Source organism: Oncorhynchus mykiss, chromosome 21 (genome assembly GCF_013265735.2).
Source record: "Oncorhynchus mykiss isolate Arlee chromosome 21, USDA_OmykA_1.1, whole genome shotgun sequence".
Lineage (NCBI taxonomy): Eukaryota > Metazoa > Chordata > Actinopteri > Salmoniformes > Salmonidae > Oncorhynchus > Oncorhynchus mykiss.
The window spans coordinates 20,273,608-20,296,653 of record NC_048585.1 but is presented as its reverse complement, the minus strand read 5'-3'; the positions used below and the strand labels follow the sequence as shown (position 1 = coordinate 20,296,653).

The 23,046-nt window shown below is 41.8% G+C and overlaps 1 protein-coding gene across 2 annotated transcripts in view; it reads right to left on the bottom strand.

Annotated features, from left to right (window-relative positions):
* Positions 1-1,657: 1,657 nt before the first annotated feature.
* LOC110499958 (sodium-coupled neutral amino acid transporter 2) overlaps positions 1,658-23,046 on the bottom strand; it is a 27,300-nt gene continuing 5,911 nt past the window's right edge. The window contains exons 1-15 of one of the 2 annotated variants that reach the window (XM_021577019.2): positions 12,770-13,118; positions 11,439-11,564; positions 11,174-11,255; positions 10,946-11,061; positions 7,727-7,893; positions 7,268-7,343; positions 6,557-6,639; positions 6,170-6,228; positions 5,485-5,655; positions 5,227-5,306; positions 4,983-5,083; positions 4,213-4,337; positions 3,949-4,093; positions 3,742-3,839; positions 1,658-3,587 (exon numbers count right to left, since the gene is read on the bottom strand). In XM_021577019.2, coding sequence (XP_021432694.2) covers positions 3,483-3,587; positions 3,742-3,839; positions 3,949-4,093; positions 4,213-4,337; positions 4,983-5,083; positions 5,227-5,306; positions 5,485-5,655; positions 6,170-6,228; positions 6,557-6,639; positions 7,268-7,343; positions 7,727-7,893; positions 10,946-11,061; positions 11,174-11,255; positions 11,439-11,563 — 1,533 coding nt within the window. In that variant the 5' untranslated portion in view covers position 11,564; positions 12,770-13,118 and the 3' untranslated portion in view covers positions 1,658-3,482. Of the gene's footprint in view, positions 3,588-3,741; positions 3,840-3,948; positions 4,094-4,212; positions 4,338-4,982; positions 5,084-5,226; positions 5,307-5,484; positions 5,656-6,169; positions 6,229-6,556; positions 6,640-7,267; positions 7,344-7,726; positions 7,894-10,945; positions 11,062-11,173; positions 11,256-11,438; positions 11,565-12,769; positions 13,119-23,046 lie in introns of those variants that run through there. The other variant, XM_036957211.1, reaches the window with a different exon arrangement.

Genomic DNA, 23,046 nt, shown 5'->3' with positions numbered 1-23,046 from the left:
TATGTATTTTATTATAGATACCCATTCGCTGCTGCAGCAGTATTAAGGGAATTTACACACACACACACACACACACACACACACACACACACACACACACACACACACACACACACACACACACACACACACACACACACACACACACACACACACACACACACACACACACACACACACACACACACACACACACACACACACACACACACACACACACACACACACACACACACACACACACACACACACACACACAAACAAACAAAATCAATACGTAATGTGTGTAGAGTACTTGTGTTGGCTTGTGTCTGTGTGTGTGTGGCTCTTCACAGTCCGCGCTGTTCCATAAAGTGTAGTTTAATCAGATTTTTGTCAAATCAGATTATACTGCTTGCATGAGTTACTTGATGTGGAATAGAGTTCCATGTAGTTAGTCATGGCTCTATGTAGCACTGTGCGTTTCTCATAGTCTGTTCTTGCCTTGGGGACTGTGAAGAAGCCTCTGGTGTGTGCTAGTCATTTAAACAGACACCTCAGTGCATTCAACATGTCAATAATTCTCACAAATACAAGCGATGAAGTCAATCTCTCCTCTATTTTGAGCCAGGAGAGATTGACATGCATATTACTAATGTTAGCTCTCCATGTACATTTAAGGGCCAGCCGTGCCACTCTGTTCTGGGCCAATTGTAATTAGCCTATGGCCCTCTTGTGGCACTTGACCATATGACTGGACAGTAGTTCAGGTATGACCAAACATGGGCCTGTAGGACTTGTTTTGTTGATAGTGGTGTCAAGAAAGCAGAGCAGTGCTTTAATACAGACAGACCTCTTCCCATGTTTAGCTATCGTTGCATCAATATGTTTTGACCATGACAGTTTACCCTCCTGGGTTACACCAAGCAGTTTAGTCTCCTTAACTTGCTAAATTCCAACATTATTCATTACAAGATTTAGTTGAGGTTTAGAGTTCAGTGAATGATTGTTATTACATCAATATTTGCGCGTGAAGTCGTTTCCACTGCCCTTTCTTGCATAATTGAATTTAAAGACGCAAAAAGATTCCACCATGTCGAATGAACAAATTATCTCTCAACATTTATAAAATTGCATCGAAACTTCCTGTTTCCATCACAGCTGTCGTGATTTTTTTTCATAGGCTGGATGGATGGAAACGTGGTTAATGAAGTCATTTGCATGAGTTGTGCTTTTATTTATTTCAGCAAGGCAGAGTAAAGATGTGTCTTACACATCTTTGGCTGTTCAAATCCAATCAACAGCACTACTTTAACATCATGTCTAGAATAAGGTTGTGTCGTCCTGTCACCTCATATTCATCATTTGATCCCAAATTGCTGGAGTTATACTTCACTGTCCAAACACTGGTGGACTTATGATTCTGGGCGATATATCTCATTCATGCCAACATTTGAAAAATGCATAATTTCCCACCACAATATTTAGACAATGTAATATTCTCTCCTGAAATTGTTTGTGTTTTTGTGCAGTTTATTCATCAAAATTAAGGGGGTTACAGTTCTTTGTCTCAGGAGTTGCCATCACTTTCCCAACATACGGTGGGCTCCCTGCAAAAGCACACCACAATCAGCTGGTCTGCAAAACAGAACTGACACAATAAAGACCCAACAATGTGTGGGATTATCTTTGACTTTATTTGGACAATAATTACATGATGTACATAGTGTTTCATTGAAACAAGAGTGTAACACTGGTGGGCGATGCCCTCTGCTCCTGAGGTCAAGAGATGGCTCACATACTCTCTAACCAAGACGTGCATAAAGCATGTGAGAAAAGGTTATCAGGGTCACAAATAGAACAAGTGTGAAGTGTGTTACACAAAGACCACTGCCACTATGTTTTGGTAGGTTCCACTTTAAACATGGTCTTTCAGAATTACAGCAAGTGGAAGAGCGAAAACTCTCTCACTGTGGTTCCAGAAATGAAAGTGAACAGCTCCATACTGAATCATAGGGGGGGGGGGGGTAAATTGATAAAGACCAAATTCACCAGCAATTTTTACAGCTCTAGTTTTAGTGAAATGCCAATAGAAGGTTAAACAAAACAGAGCATATATACAGTAGTTCAACTCATAGATATTTACACATATATGTACAATATATAAATATAGTAAAATAGATAAAATTACATTGATTTCATGTTCTTCCATAAATAATCGCAGGACAATAACAGTTTGGATGATGTGTGAGGTTAACATTGGAAGCAGTGAGCCGCCCGCCTCGTGTTTGTGACGAGGTGACAAGCCAACTTTACACTATCCTTATCAATCATTTCGTTATTTTTTTGTAACTACGGTTATGTTTAATAAGGAGAAGCTGCCAACCGTTAGAAAAACACTGACATTTTGACAGATACACTGAGCAGCTCACACGACATTCCTCCGCCTTCCCTCAGTTCTGCATGGAAGCCATTATGTAACGTTGATGTGACGTTTGGTTATGTGCGGTCTCAAAACAGTCAGAAAACAAACTATTTTTGCAAGGTAAACAGGTACATTACAACCACGCATGTGGTCAAATTCAAGATATTCTTCCTTAAAGAAAAAAAGTGTAACGTCCCCCTCCCCTTAGCATCCGGGGGATTTGACAGGGAGCATGCCCCATCTACAAGCAGTAGTGTCATCGCTGTATAAGATTTGAACAAGGTCTTCTATACATTACAATGCGTAATACATTTCTTTAAAAGAGATATTTTGCAACTTCCAGTGTGGGGTTTTGAGAAGGCAGGTTTCGTTGATTCATACTAAGCATTTTACAAGTGAAGCCGACACCACTAGCTAGGTCACACAGCCTTGGTACAAATACTGATAAGCGGTCTAGTAGTCCGTGAACAGACAATTTCCTCACGAGTGTGCTGAACATTAAGTGCTTTTTAAATATATAAACACATATTACAAATACCTTTTTTGGCAATGTTTTAAAAAATAAGAAGTTGAACGCTAAATTATTCACGTCGAGTAGAGTCTGCTGTCACGTTCTTCACCTCTAATGAGTTCTGGGATTCCAGGATGTCCGCGGTTGCGTGCGGCCCCGGTTGAGAAAAGTTGTCGCCGTGCCCAAAAAGCTGAGCTCACACGCAGTACCTGAATATGAGCTGCAGTGGAACTCTACAACTACACCATCCCTGTTTGAGGCACCGTCAAATGTTTCAACTGTACCAGAATAACAAAAAAAGAGAAAACGTCCAAAACGGGAAACGAAACAAAGAAAGCACAACGAAAGGAAAAAAGAAAATCACCACATGTGTGGCTTAACTGCATACTGTACAAAGTTCAGTACATTCTCATTGGAATGGTATAGTCTGTTGCTTAGAGTTCAAAGCCGAACATTGTTGTATGTGAGGTCATTTTCTTCTTCTTGGGTAGCAGTCTTAGCGGTCAGATGTTTAGCGGCTGAGCTGCGGATGGTGTGGTTCTCCCCCCCCCTGGTGGATGAGGTATCCTAGTGTCCGTCGGAGGCTTGTGAGGCGTTGTTGATCCAGTCAAGGGTGATGAGGGTCAAGCTGCCGATCATGACGAAGAAACCACTGCACAGGAAGATGGATGCCTGGAGAGAGAGGGAGGACGAGACCGTTGGGCTTTTAGCACAACAAGGCTTTCTTCTCCACTCTCTGATTGATGCTCCTTGCCAGGAGTCACAGACCACAACACTCACAAACACATCAATTCATGGACCAAAAAGGAGCAAGGTTTTTTCTTACCCCAATTTTCTGCACAGACTTCATGGGCTCCTTCTTGACCAGTTTGATATAGAAGGCCGAGGGCAGGATGAAGATCAACATGGCTGCCGCAGATGCACCTGAGGAGGAAGATGACAGGCTCAGTGGGGATGTTCACCTCTTTTCTTTCTCTATTACAACTTCTGGATTCTGTGAACTGCACCTGACCAACTGAACACATTCACTCACCAATGAAGCCGAAGATGTCTCTGATGGTGGGGACGAAGATGACCAGACAATTTGTGCTGGCCAGCAGAACCACGGTGATGATGGTGTGGCGGATCCAGCTGAACTCCTTGGAGGCACACAGCAGCTGGTTGACCGACGTGCGGATCTACAGAGAGACAGAGACGGGGGACCAAGGTCAACATGGTGGCAATGCCGAACTTGACAATGGACGATGGACAGACAGACAAGCTGCCAGCCAGACAGATAGATAGATGTGGGGCTTACGGGAAACAGCACCACAGGGACAGTCAGGGTGACAGCTGTCAGCACGGCCAGACGAACGATGAGTAGGATCACGTCAGACTTGTAGACCTTGGAGTAGGTGTGCAGAAGTTCGGGCTCCACATTCACTGTAAAGCCAATCCAATATGGTCATTTAATTTATGCTTGTTTCCTTTCACTTATAAAGCCACATATTCAATTAATTTCCCTTAGCCTGATGAGTCCACACCTTTCAGATATTCAGATATCCAGACATAGGGCCCATGTGTGACCAACTGGGTATCGAACCCTGGTCAGCAATGCTCTATAATAACTCCTACGGTCAACATTGACTCATTTAGCTGTATTATTGGTGTTCGTTCAGAAAGGTCTTTGTAACCTGCCTGTTACATGTCCAGCCAAATCAAACTGAGATTGAGAGGTCAATTGTAATACAGTTTAGATTATTCAAGGTTGTGCGTAACTTTCACACCCTAGTTCATTCATTTTCGTCATGTCGTCCTTGGTAACGAGGGCCATTGCGTAGCCATACTTTTAGGGAAGTCTGGAACATGGCTGGACACCTGCTGCGATGTCCTTGCCATAACAAATATATAGGATCATTGGTGTATTGGACAGATTATTCTGTGTCTTGTTTTCTCATGGGGGACAGTATTTGCATAACAACTGGTTGTAATTAGCCCAAAACGGACTGTTTCCTGCTCAAACTAGTTTTGTATCCGACTGTTAAAAAATGGATGAATATGTTTCTAAGGGGGGCGGGGGTGGCTCACCGTTGAAGGTCAGATATCCGAAGAGAGCAGCCAGCAGGTACATGATGAACATGGCCAGGAAAGACACGTTGGCCACGCCCTGCATCTTTCTACGGGAACGACTGGGAAAGAAGAGGAGGTTTAGACAACACAGAACCACTGTTCTTTTCTCTTTCTTCCTTCACAAGTACTACAGCTATAAACTCTGTGTGTGTGTGTGTGTAGCCTTGACAACGTGGCAGCTGGTAAACAGCGATAGACTCACTCTTTAAGCTCCTCGTACATGGGCAGGACTGCGGGGTGGCAGACAAAGGCGAACGTCAGGATAGGAACAGCATACACAGTCTGAAGGAGAGCGTTAGACAAGACCGTTAGACATTTGACACATGTACACAGACACAAAAAAACATTACATCACACAAAAAACAAACATAAAGACAAGTACGAAAGCACTTGGGCATCCATTAAGTAGTTCTCTTTCCATTTATCGATTTACCACTCAACAAATCTGTCCATTTCTCACCTGAGAGTTAAAGACAAAGTATTTGGGTGTGCAGACGTCCTCGTTGTAGACGACGGCGGTGGTGTTGAGGAAGCCCACCGTGTTGTTCAGGATCTTGCTAACCGTCTCGTTCAGTATCACGTCCATGTTAGGGATGAAAGGGCACGGGATCTGGAACTTCTTATAGATCACCTGGAAAAGCAACCAAGCCCATTTAGACTCCCATACAAAAGGTACAGACTATTGGCTACATACATTGCTAATTGCCAATATTATAATTACTACAGATTAAAACTCATTACTTTTAGAATGCTTGCTCATGGTCCGGCTAGTGTGAGCAGGTCAGAATTGTAAACCAATGTGTCACAGTTATTCGGGTGTTCTATCTTAATTTGACCAGTTTCTCACTGCAGGGAAATAGTCCTGCAGCGACAGGAAATGTGAATTATTGTATGGATTATAATTAATGGAAATGTGGTTGATACATTTTTAGTTAGGATAAATCAAGACTGACAGTAATAAAGTGGAAATGACTAACTTTCGAAGCCGCTTTAAACCTTAAATACACTACAATTTGCATTTCCTACTGTGCAGGAACATTATCTTCCACAACAGAGTTATAAAATTAAGATATCATATCTATAGGTGAGCCATTCACTACAATAACCTGAACTATAAAGCAGAGTAGTTTAGGATGTTGACTCACCACAATCAGGAAGAAGACCATGCAAAGCAGGGAGAAACCACTTGTGTAACCAAGGTAACCTGAAGTAAGGTAACAGAGAGAGAAAACTATTGAGTACTTCATATACTGTGGAAATGTAAGATAGGAAATATACTAACAACTGTGTAATATCCGTTATAACATATTAAAACTATATTACAATGAATAAGAGTGTACTCTTCTAAGGCAATATATTAACTTTATCAGTCAAAAAGGAATCTAATGTAAACAAACTGTTCTGGCCTCTACTACACACATACATTGCCACAGTGCGTCACCATCCCCTGCCCTTTCACAACATTTTACACAAGTGCTGCATTTTACCACACACACACACAGTAAAGTGCCACACTCTGTATTGTGTCTTACCAAGGTTCCTGAGAAGTGAAAGTGGCAGGATGATGACAACTGACACCAAGATCACAAGATAGTCCCCGTTCGCATACCACTCTCTGGAACGCACAGGAGAGAAGAGAACACGTCATACACTGTACACACATATCACCACACAGTTAAATATAATAACACAGTTACACCCACTTACACACATTCATATCCCAGCATTTATCTAGCTTTTGTGAAGAAATATGACCTATATCAAAGCTATTGTAGCGTTCGTTTCTCGTTTGACTGTTGTTGTAAAATACAAACATGGCAGAATGTCTGCAATGCACACATAAATAGCAGCCTGCTCTTAGGGTGGTCTAGCTACATGCTGGCAACACTACATGAATGTTTGATGGGCCAGTTGGTTGGTCTGAATGAGCTCATCCAGAGGTCTGTCTCGGTGCGGCACTGGCTCTTCTAAAAGGACCCTTTGAACGGCTGCCGACAACACACTGTCCCTGCTCCCTCCTCTCCCTCTCTGCTGAGAGGGACAAAGAGGCCTCTTCACATCTTCCCAGCGCAGCACTCAAAAACAACCCGCCGCCATTTTGAATGACACCAAAGTCACTACTTCACCTCGAGGGTCGACCGCTCAAAAACAACCATGGGCCATTTGTCAAACCAAAGTAACAGCAGAGTAAAAGACACACACACACCAACCGACACACAGAATCTAGAGACAAAGCTGCTTACCCATTGGTAGCTCCCATGAAGGCTTGGATAACGATCGGCAGCTCGTACTTCACAATGTAGAGGTAGCTGGACATGGCTGCAAAGGTAAAAGCAAAGTCCCGGTTAGTCAAAGTCATATTGTGAATCAGTGACTTTGCATCAAAACATGCCTTATTTTGTTCCAAAACAGACATCTCTGAGAATGTTCTAGTAGCACTAACCAAGAATGAATAGGCCTATTGGTTCGCAGAAGGGATGTTTGTTCCATTGGAAAGTCTAGTACCCTTGCAAATATTTATTGTAAACATTTACAGAACCATTTGGTTTATTTGGCTGCTCTTACTTTTCTATGTGTGACATCACTGACATTTAGACTTTGGACTTTTTTCCACATAGTCAACTCCTAGTGGATCAACGTGACTGTCTCCCCGACTTTGATCTGTCTTCCTGAATGACCATTGAAGTGTCCTTAGTTCTCACCTCCGATGTTCTGCATGGTGATGGAGATGGATGCAGCCAGTTTCCCGGGCATGCCGAAGGCCTTGTAACCCAGCTGTTCATAGACCAGCGACCCTCCTTCATTGGCTGTCTTTAGAAGCAAGTGCACAGAGTACAGGGAGAAGATGGACACAGCCACCAGGAGAATTCTGTGGAGAGAAGAGGAACATTGTATCATGAGTAAGGTACGGAACCAGGCCTGCAAGACTGATAAGGACTATTATCGACTGGTATTAACCACACTGACATATTGCATATTGGATAAGTGCAAGCTTGGTTTCCGTTTGGTGCATTTCACCAGTCCCAATTCAAACACATTATTTTGACTTGATCTCCCGATGGTTCCATCTGAACGTGGAGACAAACCACACCAAAGGTCAACGCAGGGCTAAAATTCACATGGAAAATGTGTTCTGACCATCGCAAGGACACATCTCATGTTGACCATGTTGAGGCTGGGGAAGTGACATACAAGTGACCTTCTCTACTGTAGCACCCAAACACAGGGATCAATAGGTTCTGTCTGTGAGCTGATCTGCAAAGACCTTGTCATGGAGACAGTTTTGATGCAACACAGCTATGCACAATCCAGATACAGGGATGTGATTGGACAATGGGCTCCAGGTCAGGATATTCTATCTAGCAGCCAAGCTGTGCAGAGCTAACACTGACTCACTGTATTAATAGTAGCAATTGTGCCACTGAGAAAAATTCTCTAAGAGATATGAGCTAGGTTCACATTATGAAGGCTTTGTGCAAATAATTTCACTCACATAACTTCAGAACCACAACACAGTGGTATAGAGACGATTACTCGACTATATCCGAGCACAGCTCTGTCGACTCGGCTACTTCAAATCAAATTTATTTATAAAGCCCTTCTTACATCAGCCGATATCTCAGAATGCTGTACAGAAACCCAGCCTAAAACCCCAAACAGCAAGCAATGCAGATGTAGAAGCACTGTGGCTAGGAAAAACTCCCTAGAAAGGCCAGAACCTAGGAAGAAACCTAGAGAGAAACCAGGCTATGAGGGGTGGCCAGTCCTCTTCTGGCTGTGCCGGGTGGAGATTATAACAGAACATGGCCAAGATTTACTTGTCACCATTTACACTTCTGCCCATAATAGTTTAGTCTACATCTCATCACGTCATATGCACTTCACGGACTCATCAAATATACCTTAGATGACCCCAAGGTAATTGTTTTCACTCTGTAAATACTGAATCTACCCAACAGTGAAGTGTTTGCAAGTCTCATGGTGTGGAAACCTTTTGCAAACAAAGATTTTTTTTAAACAGAGGCCTTTGTGAAAATACACAAAAGCTTTTATACCCTGAAGAAGGTATGTTACGGAAATGCATAAGCCAAATGAATAAAGTTTTTTCAGTATGGTTTATATATTTTACAGAATTTCTCCTACTTCACAAAGCTACACTAATATTCAGAGGTATTATATTCATAATTCATAAGCTGTTGGAGCAAGTGGCCCTTCAAACTGGCTACCCACTGGGCACAGACGTCATTTCAACATCTAGTTTTGATTTACATTTGGTTGATTTGTCAACTAACGTGAAATCAACAAAAAAATAACACCATGTCATTGGATTTAGGTTAAACGTCGTTTGAAATGACGTGTAATGAGTGTAATGGAGAGAAGAAGAGTCTACTGGAATGATCTCATGTGAGGCCCGTTTCCCGAACCTTACACCTTTATATATCTCTGGCCCCCTCGCAGAAAGATTAGCGCTGCTAAGCGGCTTCCCCCCGGCTTTGAGTGACTGGCCCACATGAAAGGCCCTGATGCTAATGCGCCACACACCCAACCCCAGCGCTCACACTCGTACGCCCACTGTTCGTAAACACTGGCCTGCGTGGCTACTAGCTACCGTGCCCTGCGGTAGCATAAGCTTTGATCTCTGTAGGCTGTCTCACCTACTCTAACTCCCTTCCTGGTTATCCCTGTCTTAGACAAGGACATCTCCAGTAGACTGTGGATAAATGCTGTGCTCAGGTTGTATGTATAGTATCTATGCCTCACATTGGTAGATATTGAGATGCGTGACCTTATTGTGCTGTACCTGGTGGTATATCACACTGCCAAGTTTAGAATGTGCTGTATTGTCTCTGATATGACTGAGTGCATTCAGACTCAAGACAGTTCCACAAACTATCTTCCACACTAGCAACATACTATATTGCATTCTATTCAATGTGATGTTGACTTACATTTTAGTTATTTAGCGGACGCTCTTATCCAAAGCGACTTACAGGAGCAATTAGGGTTAATTGTCTTGCTCAAGAGCACGTTGACAGATTTTTCACCCAGGGACTCGAACAAGCACACTTTGGGTTATTGGCCCAACCCGCTTAGCCGCTAGGTTACCTGCCACTCCTAATTCCTACTACCTACTTCCCAGATTCATAAAGCTGAGCCCCATTTCAATTGTGGAAGTGTATTTTCATTCCAATTATGTATATATACGCTAGTTGACTGACAGGGAGTGCTGTTTTGAAGCCACTGCGCCTTCATCTTGGCACCACCCTCCATCATTGTAAAAAATATTTTGGTAGCTATAAAATAAAATAAATGTATTAATGTGTACATTTGTTTTTGCCACATGTATTAGTTTACTGACACCAAAATGCATAATCGAAATGTGAGCTAAACATAAAAAATAATAATTCTTTACAATGTTTTTCCATAAAGTATAATTTTTTGAAAGTACTAATGTTACTGTACCCACTACAACAACAAAATACTTAAATACATGTAATTTTGTCCTTGAAAATTTGTATTCAAATACTATAGAATTCCATTCATTCCTATGGAGGACTACTCCTTCTGGGGACTGCCGATATGGCCGACCGGTGGCTTCAGCAATCCTGGGATATATCATTGGTGTCAACTGCTTTAAAACAGACACCACTAGCTCTTCGTCACACCTTGCAAGCTGCGGACATTGCCATTGGATGACACAGTGTGAACATTCTGATTGAACCCGCAGTGCAGTTTTCCTTCATTAATCAAATGTATTTATAAAGCCCTTTTTACATCAGCAGATGTCATTAACTGCTTATACAGAAACCCAGCCTAAAACCCCAAACAGCAAGCAATGCAGATGTAGAAATAATCTGCAATTGATTTCATTGAAACCCAAGTCTGACACTGGCATACAGGAGCACAAGAACAGTACTCACACAAAGAGCGCAATGCCAGTGTTGGCCATGGCATAGGAGAGACCAAGGATGCCACTACCCATAATAGCATTGCCCAGGTTGAAGACTGACATCCCAAAAGAGGCGGTGCCTGGATGCTGTTGAGAATAAAGTCAAATATACCCAGTTAGAAAAAAAAACTCAAATAAATGCACAGTAAACCATAAGCCTCAAATTGGGTAACCTATATGTTATCAGTCCAGCACTTACATAATCTGTTTCATACTTCTTCTTGTCCAGGTGGTAGTCTGGAAGGAAGTTTTGACTCTCCGCATCCATATCGGGATATTGACTGGAAATCAAACACGCATAAAGCATTTATTTAATGGATTAATCCCATTCCAATTCAGCCGTTAAAACAAACATAATACAAGTTCTACAAAAATAAGCACGTTGATGACGTTTCTGCGGTTAGAAACACAGGCATAAGTCTACTGCAGAGCATCTTCAGACCCAGCAGGCTGCAGTGCCTCACCTGTCAATAGGAACCTTCTTGGTTGGACAGGAACTGTATTCATGACTATTGGAACTGACACTGCTATCCTCATCCGGGGAAATGTTGAAGCGGCTCATCTCTGTTTTTGCAGTGGCCTGTTTCATGCTGTAAAATAAACAAACGGAAAACCTTGAATCAATTTGTGTTTATTTGTGAACTTCTTGCCTGTGCCATTCCAACTCTCTTCTTTCATATGACCGTGAGTTCTACCAGGGACGTTGAATAATCAATATTAGAAAGGGAGAGACTAGGCTACTCAATGCGCTGCAGCTACCTCATAAATCTGAGGTCATGTGACCAGACGAAGGGGGGTTGACTCATCCCAGGAGCCAGTGGAAAAATACCAGCCGCCCGGCACCCGCGTCTATCCAAATCAGCGCAGCGTCACATACCCAATATGAATGACAAAAGCATTGCGCAAGTCTTTTGATCTCCAATTTCAACGTGATAAATAAGAAGGACATTGTAATAGGCCGATAAATGTAACTAACAAATCCCGTTTATTTAAACAGAATGTGAGATCGTGTTATTAGTTTAGGTTTTTAAATGATAGAGCACAGCCTAATCTAAAACATTATAGGCATGGGACTGTTAAATAATTAGATTTTGGGCTCCATTTAATAAGATTTCTTCCATGACTGACTGATGGAAACAAAGGCACGTGCTTGTCTATTATGGGCATGGCACCATTTTGCGCAGAGCTGTAGTCCTATATCTCTTTTAGATATCCTCAGCTGTAGCTTACATTCATTTGGGTTGCATCATTTCTTGGACATTGATGTCTTTTATTTACAAATATCCTAAATAATGGAAAAGACTCAACCATCAAATCCATGACATTCCTTTCTTGGTTACCGCCCCGACATTCCTCTGTAAATAATATAGCCCACTAGCCTACAGCGTCAGGGCTATTTATTTATCTCCTTGTGAGTCTGGCCCATTGCGCTGTGTAGCCTAGGCCTATAGCATGGCATCATAAATATTATAAAGAATACAGAAACAACACATCTATAACCTAATAAATCTGATATTTGCGCCTAATTGATCTTGGCTAATTGACTAGGGAAATAACCTGCAAGAGATGAAATGCATCGGCCCGCTATTTCAATACACAATATATAGGCTAATTATTTAACCTATTTTCCAATAGAATAGACTTAATTATTAACAACACATCAATTTACTAGGCCTATAGAATTGTAAATTACAATGTATAGTTTATAGAGAATTACAAGTTAATTAGCCTACACCCGGTAACCCAGCATATTTCCCGGAAGACAGTAAAAGATGCGGCGCAGACAGAATCTTACCTTTGAGAAAACGAATAAAATCCTTATGAAAAAGTAGCGATCCTTTTCAATTTTAATTTGAAACAATTCCTTCACCGTTGAATGTCTCCAATATTCTACTAGAAACTATTTATCCTTGAAGTTTTATTCAGTAACAATAAATGTATCTAAGATACAATTCAATTGTCCCAATTAAATAGGAAAATAACTTACAATGTGGATACAATTGTATAAGAATAGCTTAAAAGATCAATTTTAAGATGTTATATAAATCAAATTGCCAACGATGTGATACGCAACTTGAATTTACGTTGTTCTAAACGAGGTGGGGTTTGTCTGCACCTTTATATCTATCCAGCGTTGCATCAGCCCGAGGAGGAAGGGGAGTGGCTTTTTGGCTTGGCGACAGGCATAGACTTCACACACGCCAGAATGAATGACGCGGTTTGTGTACAAACACACGGTCCAGTAAAGGGGATGGTTCTGAATGCCCTTCACAATGTGCATTCGACTATCTTGATTTCTGCTCATGGAAAAAGTTTAATTCAGATCATGTATTTGGATCACTGTGTCCTCGTTAGTTTTTTGTTGTGTGTTGCACTGAGAAGATAATAAATAGCCTAGCCAATAGTCTATACTTTAAACTATAGCCAATAGTAGTCTAGGCCTACATTCCTTTGGTTTAACCCACCCCGATAATTAGGCCATGGCTCCTTTTCTGGACAGTTTTTACTTGGTTCCCGGACATGAAATTGACCAGACGATTAACTGATGAGAAAGCACGAGATTGTGTGTCAGTAGAATTTAAAATGCGACCAACGCTTCAAAGAAGACCTCCCAGTATCAAGAAGATTAACGTACGCAAACGAATCATGTGATGACGGTTCAGTGAGCGCGCCAGGAATCCGTGTCATCCCAATACCCTTGTCATGAAGTGACTCCCTCACATCGGCTTTAGGTTCACACTGCTCCTTTGAGAGTCTAAGCAGCGCGTTGGTTCTCTCATGCATGCTGTTAAAGTTATGTTTACACACTCTTTCTAAGCACACTAAGCTACCCCCTACTTCACACACAGGCTCTGACTCCCTGTTATGGTTACTTGTGTCTCTCTCTCTCTCTCACACACACACACACACACACACACACACACACACACACACGCACACACGCACACACACACACACACACACACACACACAGAGCTGTTTCTTCATTGTAAGCCCATACATGTTAGGCTATTACACATGTATTAGGCTATCACTTTATTATTGTCCGTAGCAGGGTCAATGTTTCTCAGTATGCCACACATTTTAGATTGATTCAGCTGGGGTGTCTGACATTGAGGTGAAATCACACAGTTTCGTAACAGAGACCCCGTTTCCATTCATTATGCAACCATATTAGCAGCAGTCTTTATGTCTAGCCTTCTGGTCTTTACTTTGGCTTCATGAACTTGTGACACAAATACAAATGAACCCATGGCACTGTTAGAAAATAAGGATCTATGAGAACAAGTTTGCAGATGAACAAAGCTAATGTTGTTTGGTGGTATGAGACCAGTTGGACCTCAGTGGTTAGGGTTAGTTGCTTATTCAGGAGATATTACTGTTAAAGGACCACTCGTCTACAACGTCCACTATTCGTGCCAGGTTCATTTCCATGTGATAGTAGAACGGTATACAATGTAAAACATACTAACCCTGTGTACGTATGAACAGCCTCTCAGCCTATAGACCAACACGTAGCAACACAGATGTACACACTACACACACACACACACACACACACACACACACACACATTATTCCCCTCTCAGTCACACATGAGTTAGTTTGTGTATAGGTCTGTGGGAGCCATTGTTTGGGGCTTTAGAGTGACCCTGCCAAACTAAGACGGATCAGGAAAGTGGAGCAGGACCTGGATTTGGGCCGATTCCCCAGCCTCGCCATGGCCCTATGCTACATGAACGCATAATTTAAGATGACGCGTCCAGACACAGGCCGTGGGGTAGGCACCTCAGGAGTGGAAATTATCTTAAATGAACATAACTTTTGACTGATATACGAGAGTGTGAAGCCTAAATGTTGTCAATGTCTGTCTATGGATTTGGATGGAATGCATCCAATTATGTATTTCTATAGGACAATGTAGTATAAACAATTGTTTGGTTTATCACCTGTGTACCCTGTTACTGTCCCAAATACCTGTATGAGTAGCTTAAAGCATTTCTACCACCTTAATTAAAATGCTGCTGAGTATTCTAGTTCAGTGGTGTGCTAATAAACCAATAGCCTACTGTCAGCTGATTGGCTGCAAGAGGTGAGAGATATTTTATTTATCAACCATTTCCTGTTCACTTTCTCTGAAAATAAATGACTAACTTGAAAGTAAAGCAACAAAAAGGGATAGCAAAGGAGATCTACTTTTAGACTGTGCCTCTTTGTCTCTGATATATATATACATATATATATATCCTTTTTCAGGACCCTGTCATTCAAAGATAATTTGTAAAAATCCAAATAACTTCACAGATCTTCATTGTAAAGGGTTTAAACACTGTTTCCCATGCTTGTTCAATGAACCATAAACAATTAATGAACATGCACCTGTGGAACAGTTGTTAAGACACTAACAGCTTACAGACGATAGGCAATTAAGGTCACAGTTATGAAAACCTAGGACACTAGAGACACCTTTCTACTGACTCTGAGAAACACCAAAAGAAAGAAAGATGTGGCCAGGGCAATAAATTGCAATGTCCATACGGTGAGACATCTAAGACAGATCTACAGGGAGACAGGATGGACAGTTGATCATCCTCGCAGTGGCAGACCAAGTGCAACAACAACTGCACAGGATCGGTACATTCAAACATCATACCTGCAGGTCAGCTACAGGATGGCAACAACAACTGCCCGAGTTACACCAGGAACGCACAATCCCTCCAGCAGTGCTCAGACTGTCCGCAATAGGCTGAGAGAGGCTGGACTGAGGACTTGTAGGCCTGTTGTAAGGCAGGTCCCCACCAGACATCACCGGCAACAACGTTGCCTATGGGCACAAACCCACCGTTGCTGGACCAGACAGGAATGGAAAAAAGTGCTCTTCCCTGACGAGTTGCAGTTTTGTCTCACCAGGGTGATAGTCGGATTCGTGTTTATCGTCGAAAAATATGATCATTACATCGAGGCCTGTACTCTGGAGTGGGATTGATTTGGAGGTGGAGGATCCATCATGGTCTGGGGCGGTGTGTCACAGCATCATCGGACTGAGCTTTTTGTCATTGCAGGCATTCTCAACGCTGTGCATTACAGGGAAGACATCCTCCTCCCTCATGTGGTACCCTTCCAGCAGGCTCAACATGACATGACCCTCCAGCATGACAATGCCACTAGCCATACTGCTTGTTCTGTGCGTGATTTGCTGTAAGACAGGAATGTCAGTGTTCTGCCATGGCCAGCGAAGAGCCCAGATCTCAATCCCATTGAGCACGTCTTGGGACCTGTTGGATCGGAGGGTGAGAACTAGGGCCATTCCCCCAGAAATGTCTGGGAACCTGCAGGTGCCTTGGTGGAAGAACATAACATCTCACAGCAAGAACTGGCAAATCTGGTGCAGTCCATGAAGAGGAGATGCACTGCAGTACTTAATGCACCTGGTGGCCACACCAGATACTAACTGTTACTTTTGATTTTGATCCCCCCCCTGTTCATGGACACATTATTCCATTTCTGTTAGTCACATGTCTGTGGAACTTGTTCAGTTTATGTCTCAGTTGTTGAATCGTATGTTCATGCAAATATTTACACATGTTAAGTTTGCTGAAAATAAACGCAGTTGACAGTGAGAGGACGTTTCTGTTTTGGCTGCGTTTATATGTATATATACAGTACCAGTGAAAAGTTTTGGACACACCTACTAATTCAAGGCTTTTAAACTTTTTTTTACTATTTTCTACATTGTAGAATAATAGTGAATACATCAAAACTATGAAAATACACATGGAATCATGTAGTAACCAAAAAAGTGTTCAACAAATCTAAATATATTTTAGATTTTAGATTCTTCAAGGTAGACACCCTTTGCCTTGATGATAGCTTTGCACACGCTTGGCATTCTCTCAACCAGCTTCCTCTGGAATGCTTTTCCAACAGTCTTGAAGGAGTTCCCACATATGCTGAGCACTTGTTGGCTGCTTTTCCTTCACCCTACGGTCCAACTCATCCCAAACCATCTCAATTGCGTTTGGGGTCGGGTGATTGTGGAGGCCAGGTCATCTGATATAGCACTCCATCACTCTCGTTCTTGGTTAAATAGACCTTACACAGCGTGGAAGTGTGTTGGGTCATCGTCCTGTTGAAAAACAAATGATAGTCCCACAAAGTGCAAACCAGATGGGATGGCGTATTACTGCAGAATGCTGTGGTAGCCATGCTGGTTATGTATGCCTTGAATTCTAAATAAATCACTGACAATGTCACCAGCAAAGCACACCCACACCATCACACCTCGTCCTCTGTGCATAATGATGGGAACCACACATGTCCCCTGTATACAGCCTCGTTATTGTTATTCTTATTGTGTTACTTTTTATTGTAACTTTTTATTTTAGTCTACTTGGTAAATATTTTCTTAACTCTTCTTGAACTGCACTATTGGTTAAGGGCTTGTTAAGCATTTCACAGTAAAGTCTACTGTTGGCGCGTGACAAATAAAGTTTGATTTGATTTAATTTGACATGCGGCTCTCATCCTATTCGTTAAGGATTGGAACCAAAAATCTCCAATTTGGACTCATCAGACAGATTTCCACCGGTCTTAGTGTCTATTTTGTTGTTGTTGTTGCATTTTACCCCCTTTTCTCCCCAATTTCATGGTATCAAATTGTTAGTATCTTGTCTCATCGCTACAACTCCCGTACGTGCTCGGGAGAGACGAAGGTCGAAAGCCATGCATCCTCCGAAACACAACCCAACCACTGCTTCTTTAACACAGCGTGCATCCAACCCAGAAGCCAGCTGTGCACCTGGTGACCTGATTAGTGTGCACTGCGCCCGGCCCACCACAGGAGTCAGCGCCCTCCCTAACCCGGACGGCGCTAGGCCAATTATGCGTCGCCCCACGGACCTCCCGGTCGCGACAGAGCCAGGGCGCGAACCCAGAGTCTCTGGTTGCACAGCTAGCACGGCAATGCAGTGCCCTAGACCACTGCGCCACCCGGGAGGCCCATTTTTGGTGTCTTTTAATAGTGGTTTCTTTGCAGCAATTCAACCATGCATTGATTCACGCAGTCTCCTCTGAACAGTTGATGTTGAGATGTGTCTGTTACTTGAACTCTGTGAAGATTTTATTTGGGCTGCACTCTGGGTCTTCCTTTTCTGTGGCGGTCCTTATGAGAGCCAGTTTCATCATAGCGCTTGATGGTTTTCGCGACTGCACTTGAAGAATCTTTTAAAGTTATTGAAATCTTCCACATTAACTTCTTTGGGACTGGGGGGCAGTATTGAGTAGCTTGGATAAAAAGGTGCCCAGAGTAAACTGCCTGCTACTCAGGCCTAAAAGCTAGAATATGCATAGTATTAGTATATTTGGATAGAAAACACTCTGAAGTTTCTAAAACTGTTTGAATGATGTCTGTGAGTATAACAGCACTCATATGGCAGGCAAAAACCTGAGAAAAAATCCAACCAGGAAGTGGGTAATCTGAGGTTTGTAGTTTTTCAAGTCATTGTCTATTGAATATACAGTGTCTATGGGGTCATATTGCAATTCCTAAGGCTTCCACTAGATGTCAACAGTCTTTAGAACCTTGTTTGATGCTTCTACTGTGAAGGAGGGGGGAATGAGAGCTGTTTGAGTCAGGGGTCTGGCAGAGTGCCATTAGCTCAGTCTCGCCTGCTCCCGTGAGAGTTAGTTGCGTTCCATTGTATTTCTACAGACAACGGAATTCTCTGGTTGAAACATTATTGAAGATTTATGATAAAAACATCCTAAAGATTGATTCTATACTTTGTTTAACATGTTTCTACGAACTGTAATATGACTTTTCGTCTGAACTTTCGCCTGGACTTGCCCGCGCCTCCTGAGTTTAGATTTGTGTACTAAACGCGCAAACAAAAAGGAGGTATTTGGACATAAATTATGGACTTTATTGAACAAAACAAACATTTATTGTGGAACTGGGATTCCTGGGAGTACATTCTGATGAAGATTATCAAAGGTAAGTGAATGTTTACAATGATATTTCTGACTTCTGTTGACTCCACAACATGGTGAGCTTTTTCAGTAAAGTTATTTTGAAATCTGACACAGTGGTTGCATTAAGGAGAAGTGGATGAAAAATTCCATGCATAACACTTGTATCTTTTAGTAATGTTTATTATGAGTATTTCTGTAAATTGATGTGGCTCTCTGCAAAATCACCGGATGTTTTGGAACTACTGAACGTAAAGCGCCAATGTAAACTGAGTTCTTTGGATATAAATATGAACTTTATTGAACAAATCATACATGTATTGTGTAACATGAAGTCCTATGAGTGTCATCTGATGAAGATCATCAAAGGTTAGTGATAAATTTGATCTCTATTTCTGCTTTTTGTGACTCCTCTCTTTGGCTGGAAAAATGGCTGTGTTTTTCTGTGACTAGGTGCTGACCTAACATAATCGTTTGGTGTGCTTTCGTCGTAAAGCCACTGTGGCGTGCTTTCGTCGTAAAGACACTGTGGCTGGATTTGCAACAAGTTTATCTTTAAAATGGTGTAAAATAGTTGTATGTTTGAGGAATTTTGTTGTTTTGAATTTGGCGCCCTGTAATTTCACTGGCTGTTGGCGAAGTGGGACGCTCCGTCCCAAATATCTCAGAGAGGTTAACTGACCTTCATGTCTTAAAGTAATGATGGACTGTCGTTTCTCTTTGCTTATTTGAGCTGTTCTTGACATAATATGGACTTGGTCTTTTACCACATAGGGCTTTCTTCTGTATACAACCTTTTCGCAATACAACTGATTGGCTCAAATGCATTATGAAGGAAAGAAATTCCACAAATTAACTTTTAACAAGAGACACCTGTTAATTGAAATGCATTTCAGGTGACTACCTCATGAAGCTGGTTGAGAGAATGCCAAGAGTGTGCAAAGCTGTCATCAAGGCAAAGGGTGGCTACTTTGAAGAATCTCAAATATAAAATATATTTTGATTTGTTAAACACTTTTTTTGGTTACTATGTGGTATTTCATAGTTTTGATGTCTTCACTATTATTCTAAAATGTTAGGAAAATAGCAAAAACGAAAGAAAAACCTTGAATTAGTAGGTGTGTCAAAACTTTTGACTGGTACTGTATATATATATTTTTTTTAATAATATGGATTCATATGAATTATTACACATTAATATCATATAAATAAAACCGCAACTGTTAAAAGTATCTGCATGAAGTGCAAATATAGTATATTACTGTAAGAGATGCTTTTGGTTTAATTCCACTCAGGAACATATTAGTGCCTGCTTGCAAGCTGAAAATCTTTGCATGTGCATGTTCAGTCTACCTGCCCCTCCCCCAGGCTACTGTACTGATGTTACATGCTTGATTCAGAAGATAGGCAAAGGGATTTTTTATTAGCAAGAGAAGAATGGATTTACTTTTCAGTTCTAGTTAAGGATACTATAGGCCTACTCATCACGTTTCACATAGGATTTATTAACAACAAAAAGCTAAGACGTGTTTTTAATTATGCTGCTGCTCTGCACACACAAGCTTGTTAGCTAGCTAGATCAAATGACATTCAAAGACCCTCCATAAAATCAGCTCCTCCCAGGTATAATTCTGTGGACCTACAGTGCCTTGCGAAAGTATTCGGCCCCCTTGAACTTTGCGACCTTTTGCCACATTTCAGGCTTCAAACATAAAGATATAAAACTGTATTTTTTTGTGAAGAATCAACAACAAGTGGGACACAATCATGAAGTGGAACGACATTTATTGGATATTTCAAACTTTTTTAACAAATCAAAAACTGAAAAATTGGGCGTGCAAAATTATTCAGCCCCTTTACTTTCAGTGCAGCAAACTCTCTCCAGAAGTTCAGTGAGGATCTCTGAATGATCCAATGTTGACCTAAATGACTAATGATGATAAATACAATCCACCTGTGTGTAATCAAGTCTCCGTATAAATGCACCTGCACTGTGATAGTCTCAGAGGTCCGTTAAAAGCGCAGAGAGCATCATGAAGAACAAGGAACACACCAGGCAGGTCCGAGATACTGTTGTGAAGAAGTTTAAAGCCGGATTTGGATACAAAAATATTTCCCAAGCTTTAAACATCCCAAGGAGTACTGTGCAAGCGATAATATTGAAATGGAAGGAGTATCAGACCACTGCAAATCTACCAAGACCTGGCCTTCCCTCTAAACTTTCAGCTCATACAAGGAGAAGACTGATCAGAGATGCAGCCAAGAGGCCCATGATCACTCTGGATGAACTGCAGAGATCTACAGCTGAGGTGGGAGACTCTGTCCATAGAACAACAATCAGTCGTATATTGCACAAATCTGGCCTTTATGGAAGAGTGGCAAGAAGAAAGCCATTTCTTAAAGATATCCATAAAAATTGTTGTTTAAAGTTTGCCACAAGCCACCTGGGAGACACACCAAACATGTGGAAGAAGGTGCTCTGGTCAGATGAAACCAAATTGAACTTTTTGGCAACAATGCAAAACGTTATGTTTGGCGTAAAAGCAACACAGCTGAACACACCATCCCCACTGTCAAACATGGTGGTGGCAGCATCATGGTTTGGGCCTGCTTTTCTTCAGCAGGGACAGGGAAGATGGTTAAAATTGATGGGAAGATGGATGGAGCCAAATACAGGACCATTCTGGAAGAAAACCTGATGGAGTCTGCAAAAGACCTGAGACTGGGACGGAGATTTGTCTTCCAACAAGACAATGATCCAAAACATAAAGCAAAATCTACAATGGAATGGTTCAAAAATAAACATATCCAGGTGTTAGAATGGCCAAGTCAAAGTTCAGACCTGAATCCAATCGAGAATCTGTGGAAAGAACTGAAAACTGCTGTTCACAAATGCTCTCCATCCAACCTCACTGAGCTCGAGCTGTTTTGCAAGGAGGAATGGGAAAAAAATTTCAGTCTCTCGATGTGCCAAACTGATAGAGACATACCCCAAGCGACTTACAGCTGTAATCGCAGCAAAAGGTGGCGCTACAAAGTATTAACTTAAGGGGGCTGAATAATTTTGCACGCCCAATTTTTCAGTTTTTGATTTGTTAAAAAAGTTTGAAATATCCAATAAATGTCGTTCCACTTCATGATTGTGTCCCACTTGTTGTTGATTCTTCACAAAAAAATACAGTTTTATATTTTTATGTTTGAAGCCTGAAATGTGGCAAAAGGTCGCAAAGTTCAAGGGGGCCGAATACTTTCGCAAGGCACTGTAATTCAGATAATGCATGTCATAACAAGATGTCCGTGCTTCAAGACTCCTCAAGCCTTTCTCACTCTCTCCCAACCTGCAAAATTTCAGTTGCATTTTGCGCCATAAATTAGGCTACACTTGTCTGTCCATCACACATGTAAATAACTAGCTCGCCTGCTCAATCTGCACTGATTGTGAAGTAATTGAATGATCTAAATGTAAAAAAACTGTTGCTTTCACAGGTTGAAAAAGGAACAGAAAGGAACAATATAAACCACAACTGTTTGGGGTTCGAAACGGTTCAGAACTTTAATTTGTTGGTCGGAATAGTAGAACGAAACGAGAAAAATAATGTGGTTCTGTTCAGAACGAAACGATTGGGAAATCATTTCGGTTCCAACCCCTTATTCGCACAGAGCAAAATGGCATATCATTTATGTGCCACTTGTTGCATTGTGTTTGTTACCCTCATGGCAGCCAATAGGGGTAGAACAGCCTCGAACCAGTCACCCCCATGTCCACCTCATTGATAATTTCCCCATTGTCTTGGCAGAGGGCCCATTTCGTTATCATGTAACCCATTTATCCACAAGGATACTAGATAAATAGTTATTCTCAATGCATCCGACTCATTCATGCCACCCCCCCCCCCCCCCCTCTTTCTCCCCCCCTTTCCCCCCTCTCCCCCTTTCCCCCCTCTCCCCCCTCCCCCTTTCCACACACGTACACACACTCACTGGCTTCGAAGTCCGATCGCTAACCTTGGCACATAGCTGGCTAGCACGAGAGCCCCCTCCTTCTCTGTTTTATAAAGACTTTTCATTTTCCCTGGGTTTAAATGAAGGATTTTCCTACTCCAA